This window comes from Malus sylvestris, chromosome 12, assembly GCF_916048215.2.
Source record: "Malus sylvestris chromosome 12, drMalSylv7.2, whole genome shotgun sequence".
Classification (NCBI taxonomy): domain Eukaryota; kingdom Viridiplantae; phylum Streptophyta; class Magnoliopsida; order Rosales; family Rosaceae; genus Malus; species Malus sylvestris.
Genome location: NC_062271.1, coordinates 5953947 through 5961917, shown reverse-complemented (window position 1 = coordinate 5961917; position 7971 = coordinate 5953947). Strand labels below are relative to the sequence as shown.

The 7971-nt window shown below is 35.6% G+C and overlaps 1 protein-coding gene across 1 annotated transcript; it reads left to right on the top strand.

Moving 5' to 3' along the window:
* Window positions 1-4432: 4432 nt before the first annotated feature.
* LOC126594205 (homeobox-leucine zipper protein HOX11-like) lies at window positions 4433-6976 on the top strand. Its single transcript, XM_050260420.1, has 4 exons — window positions 4433-4897; window positions 5401-5735; window positions 5873-5952; window positions 6399-6976. The coding sequence occupies exons 1-4, from the start codon at window positions 4597-4599 to the stop codon at window positions 6703-6705; spliced, it is 1023 nt and encodes a 340-aa protein (XP_050116377.1). The 5' UTR covers window positions 4433-4596; the 3' UTR covers window positions 6706-6976.
* Window positions 6977-7971: the final 995 nt, after the last annotated feature.

Below are 7971 nucleotides of genomic sequence, written 5' to 3'. Positions count from 1 at the left end.
TTTTTGATAAAGAATTGTGATTTGAGATATATGAAGATTATATGCATATTATGTTATTTTCTGGGAAAATATACAGGTTTTACAACGAGGGGTTAGAAATGTTATTAATTGAAATGTTTTCAAAAGCTTTGTTTTACTGACCCACTCAACTTTGTTTTGCGCCCCTCCAGGTTATAGTTAGCAGCGTTGGTGGCCCACGAGGATTCCCATGGCATTCTGACAGACTACTAATGTAGGACTCACCTTCGGGTGTTGTAATTTAGTAATGTTTCTACTTGACTGCACCTAGTACTTATGCTCTGAATATGTGTGTTTCACAATTAAACTTGCTCTAACATGCTAGTTGGATATTATTGCTAGTATTTGGTTTTTATTTCTTCGTATTTCTCTTACCTATTGCTTCCGCGTCGCACTTTTGGTTACGTCACACTCACGTGAGGGCCATCATGCCTTCATTCTAGGATCGAGGTGTGTCATGTGCAATGCCAATTTTTTTTGAAGGAGGTACTTTGTCGAGGACTTGGCCAAGATAAACCCAATGTGTGCTTAGCGTACATCCATACACGCTGTGCCATTTTAATTGTATCTTTAGGGTCAATATTGTTATACTGATCAAATATATATTGTGTATATGTATAGGGATTAGAGGTCAAATTTAATAGGTGTATGGGAGGAAGAATTCTTCTTCATGAGCTGCCAGAATCAACTCTACAACTAAAAATTTTTGTGTTATATCCGCCTTCTAATGATTTTGGACAAGGAATGAGTGATAGAGTGGTTGGTGGTGGCAAGTTAATTATTATTCGCCATAGTCTAATTCAACGTTGTATTGAGTGACGGAATGCGACTGCCATTTAAGCAGAGCCTTGGTTCTTGTTTAGATTGCCTTTTTTTTTTCAAGCCAAAAACGTAAAGGGGGTACGTGCCCTCTGTGTCACTTAATAAGAATCACCCTTGGCTATGTTCCTATCTAATGACGAATAATGTTCCATTGCCAAACTCTTGTTATCAACAATGTTTTTGAGTTGTTTTTTTTCTTTCGCTTAATAGTTATCTGCATTGTGATTGCTCAATCTAAAGTAAAGTGAAGGAGAAGTTTTTGTGGGCGACAATATCGATTAACCGAGTCATGAAGAAAAAATGAACATTTGCAGTCATATGAAATCTTGTGCAATCAATCTGACCATTGTGATTGCTCAATCTAAAGTAAAGTGGAAGAGAAATTTTTGTGGGCGACAATATCGATTAACCGAGTCATAAAGAAAAAAAGAACATTTGCAGTAAAATGAAATCTTGTGCGATCAATCTGACCAATCCATCCCAAGTTCCCAATGTTTTGCTCCTATGAACACCTATCAAACCAGAATGCTATGGTTGCCGAAGAACAGTATTAAGCTTGGGTGGATGATACGTCTACAAAAAGTAGGTAAAGTTGCATCAGCAGCTGTTGGAAGCCCTGGTTGGTTAGTCAGCGGTCCAAAGCCACCAGAGGCAGAGTCATTTCATTTCAAGTTGCGTCACTGATGATAAGGAAATAAAGAAAAAAACTTGGAAACTGCAAAAACCACTTTAAGCTTAATTGGCTATCATTTGAATACAAACAAAACCCCAACAGTGCATGCCTAACAAATATCATTCTGTATTCTGTGTGTTTTTGTGTTTGGTAAGAACACACACATCATTCCCCTCATATTACATCATGATAACGATAAATAAACAAACCTACATGCCTCCATCATGAACTAATATTTTTTTGAATAGGATTCTCTTTGAATTCTTTTTGTGGGGATCCATAGAATTAATCAATCGTGTTCGTTCATCGTACATTATATGGTTAGAAATCATTTTAAAATTTTAATTTAAAATTGAATATAAAAAGTACTTAACAAAAACTGGTCGTACAATGTATGATAAATTGACACGATTGATTGATCCTCAAATTTGAAGAGTATCATTGTCCATATTTTTCTATACTCAAAACATTTTCATGTGATCATATTATTTTACTAAAATTATAATATACGAAGATTTATGTATCTTCTAATGAGGTGAGTGCGCTAAAAGAAGCAAGAAAACAACAGTATCATCTCAAATTATAATATATTAATTTATTTTTATTAATATGTACAAAAAGTAGGACTGAGACTATATAATATTTAATCGTGTACTTATAGGGTGCGTTTGTTGCACCGGACTGTCTTGGACTGGACTAACTTCAAGACTAAGCTGGACTGGCTTAGACTAGACTAAGCTGGACTAACTTAGTGAAGCGTTTGGTGCAGTGTCGGATTAAAAAGCAGGATTATAATATTATATTATTTAATCTATATTTATTAATATTTTATTTTTAATTTAATATATCAATTAATATTTTGTATTACTTTATCTTATTTTTCTAGAGCCATCTTGCTCTCCAATCACTTCGTTCATCTTTTTCTCTGCGTCTCCCTCCCCATTCCCCTTTTCTCCCATTTTTGTCCCTCATTTTCTTTGTATCAGTCTCCTTCCCCTCAAATTTTTTTTTTCCGATTTTACTTCTGTACCCTCTCTCCCCTCCCTCCCTTTGTATTTATTTTCTATTTTCTTCAGATTTGGTACATGTATTTTCTGGACAAATCATAGTTTAGCAAGAGCCTGAAACACGCAATCCAGGATTTCTTTGATTGATTTGGCTTTGGCGGAGAATTTGGAGAAGGGTTCAACGGCGACGATCTGATCGAGGCTGTTGTTGTCCAGCCACCATGGCTGATGTCGGTGGTGGAAGAATCTGGGTCATCACCTCTGATCAACGATGCCAAGCAGCCCAGCCACCATGAACGTCTGAAGCTTCAAGCAGAGAGAGGAAATACAGAAAGAAAGAGAGACGCGGGGACTGGGTAGGGGCGAAGTGAAGAGGAGAGGGTCTTAGCAGTCCGCTCCTTCTCGAGGGGTCTCGCTAAGACCACCTAGCGAGTGTTTTAGTCGGAGCGAATCGCACCTAGTCCCATTAAACTTAGTCCCTCTTGCAAACAAACACTGGACTACACTAGCTTTTAGTCTAGTCCAGTCCAGTGATGTTTAGTGAAGCTAAACAAACATGCCCATATTGTAAAACGCAAAATAAGACCTTATGTGACTTGTCCTCGAATTTTATTATGTTTAATTGACAGATATTTCTAGCCCACCATCCGAGCCGTCGAATTTTATTATGTTTAAATAATTGCTTTTCATAGATTAATGTCATGATAATCGTGGCCTTTGTTTGAAGAGATTTTTTATTGTGATTGAAACATAAAGTAGTACACCACATATCATTTTATAAATGATAAGATATGTGTGTTAAAAACTTAAAAACTTAAATATTGAAATTTTCTACCACTTATATAAAAACACGTGTTGTACCACTGGTATTTCATTCACAATAAAAAATGTCTCCCTTTGTTTGGTAAGAAAACAATAATGTTGTCTGTGGGAGACAGTAATCACATAAATAAACAAATCTGTTTGCAATCAACATATATCCTGCCAATAATTTATTTTGATGGATAAAACAATATGTTGCCTTCTACTAAATATATATAATATAATACACACACACACACAGACACACATATATAGGTTACATATCTTGACCAAAAGAAAAAAGTATATCAATGTTAAGTATTGTATCGTATTCCTATTATTTCCATCAGTAAAGTCAAACTTCTTATCTGATCTAATTTTAAGTCTTGCTTGACACATTTTTCTCCCACACTAAATTGATAGTTATTTATATCACAATTGGTTTTGTTGGAGACCACTAGCAAATTAGAAAATGTTTACTTGTTCAACACTCTGTAAAATTATAATGGTGAATTCTTCCTTTTAATACTGAATTACGTCCAATTGATCTTTTTTAATAAAATGTTGATCTTTTGAATTGAATCTCATACCAGTTACAAAATTAGAATTTCACGACTACCTGATTTCCTTATTTCACAGTGTATATAAAATAAAGAATGCCACTAGATCTCAAAACAAAGAATGAAACATGTTGTTAGTTTTACGAAACAATCATGATATATATACTTATTTTTCTTATATCTTTTTTGTTAAGAGTAACGTTAGAGAATTATTTTAGACTGACGATGACAATTATCTAAACAATTTTTTTAGTGTGATTCAAGCAAACTAACAAGAAAATTGCAGTTAGAATTGGAAGAACATTTCATACAAATAGTACATGTATGCGCAAATATATTTTGACCATACCGAATATATATTGTGTTTGTGCTTTGTTTTCGTCCGACCCCTCTCATTTCTCTACTCTCGTGTATGAACCGTTGTATAATTTAATAGATTCACGTGCGTTTGTCAACCTGGATTTGTCGGTCAATCCTACTCTTTTTCTCAAACCAGAAAACAAATAAAAAAGAATAAAAGAGTATTTTAGAGAGAGAAACACGCCCTCCTCTCTCTCTCTCTCTCTCTCTCTCTCCCCCTGTGTTTACAGTTTACACAATAAAAACAGAAGATTTTAGATTGGAAGACTACCGCTAGTGTTTTACCCTTGGCTTCTTTTTATACCCCCTCTCATCGCTTCCCTTTCCACCAAATATTATTCAGCCACAACTAAAAATGGAGCTAGCTCTGAGCTTAGGGGATGCTTCAAAGCCGTTTCTCTTTCTCGACAAAACTCAAAAGATGGGCGGTACCATGGATATAGGGTTTTGCATGGGCTTGGGGACTGCGGCTTTCGGTGCTGCAAGATCGGATGAGAGTAGCAGAAAGAGCACCTATGAAGTTTATGATCAGGAGGAGAGAAGAAGAAGTAGGATTTCATCAGATCCACCTCTTCAGCTTAATCTTTTGCCTTCTGCTCCAGTTCCTCGTAGCCACGTTTCTTCTCAGCTTCGCTTCCCATGGCTTACTGATAATCGTAAGATCCGTTTCACCATGAGATTTTATTATTTTGTTATATGTTTTCTGGAAAATGATTTCTAAAACGTTCTTTTTTCTCCCATACACATCTGTCTATTTTTGTCTTTTGATTCTTGTTTGATTTACTCGATCTAAAGGCCACAAATAAATTTGCATGGAAAGAAAATGGGATGTTCAAATAATTTTCCTATGTTGTTTTGTGTTTGGTTGCTGAGAAACTCAACAAACTCAAAGGAAAATTCTAAATTTTGTACTTTCTATTAAAATCCACTTGGTAGAATTTCGTATTTTTTTATTGGGTTGATTTCCTAAACACCCAAACTTCATTAGAAGGTGAAAAGAAAAGCTTTAAGCTGTATTTTCCAATTAAAACCCACTTCGCCAAAATTTTAAATTTTGTTTTCGTCTGGTTAATTTTCTTAGAATCCGAGCACGACCCAACTTTTTACAACATGTTGGATTATGTGATCATTTTCTCATATTGGGTTAATTTTGTTACAGTGGCTGTGTCTGAACCGGCCGGTTCATCAGATGGACCGGGAATAGGTTTGGATGTGAACCGGATGCCGGGAGTGTTGGCCTCGGCTGAGGAGGCCGAAGATGCGGCGGCTCCTCTGTCATCTCCGAACAGCACGGTTTCATCTTTTCAGATGGATTTTGGAATGAGAAATGGAGGAAGATCGAGCAAGAGAGATTTGGATGTTGACGCCGACAGAGCGAGTTCAAGAGCGAGTGATGACGAGGAGAACGGGTCAACTCGGAAGAAACTCAGGCTCTCTAAAGATCAATCGGCTTTTCTTGAAGAGAGCTTCAAAGAGCATAGCACTCTCAATCCTGTGAGTCAACAAACATAACAAAAAAAAAGGAATATTGAAGTACAAGTTTCTTTTTTGTTAGTACTTTTAGAGTAAATAAAATCCCAAATTTTTAATTTTTATTGATTGCTTGTTGGTCAATTTTTTGATGTATGCAGAAGCAAAAACTTGCTTTGGCTAAACAGTTGAATCTTCGTCCACGCCAAGTGGAAGTGTGGTTTCAGAATCGAAGAGCAAGGTATGCTTGCTTTATTTATTTATTTTTTTTCTTTTCTTTCTGTTATGTAATTACTTCATTTCATGTAACCATTTGTGATCAATCATGAAATTTTATTATAAACCTAAATTTATGTATCCGCTGATAAATCAAATTTCGCAGAAGTACAGCGATTTTCGCACCCTCTTTCCGTTCTGCACATCCTTCTTTATTTTTTATTTCAGAATGAAAAAAAAAAACAAATGAAAATAAAGACACTGAAATATACTTAGGAGGAGATGTGCTGAAATTATTTCGCTTGGCATAAATTCAAATGTGATTCATGTGAAAAATATTTTGGTTTATTCTTTTGTTTTTCCATTGAAAAAATTGGACGAACTCTTGACATTTTGATCCTATGTTTTAAATTAGTTGGCCTTCTTCAAATTACTGACTTTTGTTTGGAAAAATGATGATTAATTTTGCAGGACAAAGTTGAAGCAGACAGAAGTAGATTGTGAGTACTTAAAGAGATGCTGTGAAACACTGACAGAAGAGAATAGGAGGTTACAGAAGGAACTGCAAGACTTGAGAGCTTTGAAGACCTCTCAGCCTTTCTACATGCAGCTGCCTGCCACCACACTCACCATGTGCCCCTCATGTGAACGCGTGGTCACCACCGCCTCAGCCAACACCTCCACCACCACCACCACCACCAACAACAACCACCACCACCACATAAAGTCTGCTATGAACAACAACAAGCCAAGGTTAAATCCATTTACTGCTGCTTAAGTCCACATACAGCAGCATCAAGGTGCTGCTGCATGACATGCCAACATAGAATCTGATATCATGCACTCTCCATTCCATTTGTATATATTTTTGGCTTGGAGTTGGGTTTTAATTATTTTTTCTTTTGTTCTCTTTATTATTTTAGTTGTGGTTTTCCCAATATTTGTCTCCGTGGTTTCTTTCTTGTAAGTTTTAGAAGCCAGAGACTGAAAGGGTGATATGGTATATTTTGGTTATTGAAGAGGAAACTAGAAACGATTTTGCTAGAAAAGCACTTTTTGTTGGTATTGGGTTATTTTATGTGTTTTGACAGGGAATTCTATATATTTGTTGATGATCATTTTCAAATTAGAGAAATGCTTAAGATGATTCACACAGAAGCGAGATTGTATGGACTGTTTTATAATATTGGTATGAGAATTTATGTTAGGTCACAAAAAGTTTATAGAGAGTTGCTATTTGAGAGAAGAGATTTTTCAGTATGATCGGTATACGGGATGGTACATCACGTGTCACTATACAAATAATGAGATATGTGTGCTAAAAAGCTAGTAACTTAAAAAAATAAAATTTCCCATAATTTCTATTAAAACATGTAGTGGACCACTTTTGTTCTCATCATAATTAAAAATTTCTCCTTTTGAGAAGATTGAACATTTCTCTTTCATTTATATGTTACATTTATGGCTCCACGTTTTCCCATTGATAGTTTGCATGAAATCAATAAATACCCAAAGATTTCCTTTGCCAGATAGTTAACAAATATATGGAAGATCTTGCTTTGAGATATGATGACTGCACGTACAAATATTTTCAAGTTTGTGGAAGATTTTGGCTTGGCACGTCCTTCGAGAAGATATCTTACTGGGGTCAATAATCGGATGTAGTTTAGGCGTTTCTATTTTCTTCTCACGCATTTTTTATGAAAGGTTAAGATTGAATTAATCAAAAGAAAATCTATAAAGGAACACAAATGATCACTGAGTAGAAGAAAATGATGAATGTCAAAAGTACGATCCAATTAGATTACAGTCCCCATGTAAAACAAAGCAGGAGGTTTTTCAAACTAAAGAGCAAGAGTCTCGTGCAACTTTTCATCATCTTTTTGGAGCTCATAACCTCTTCCCAAATTTTCACCGAGCAATAGTCCCGCGTTCCATCTTCTCAGTGTAAGACTCAACCCAAATAATGTTAGCATGCTATCTAGATCACTATCAATACAGAAGTAAAGAAACTTACTTGGAGCAGTCATTATCTCAGCAAAAG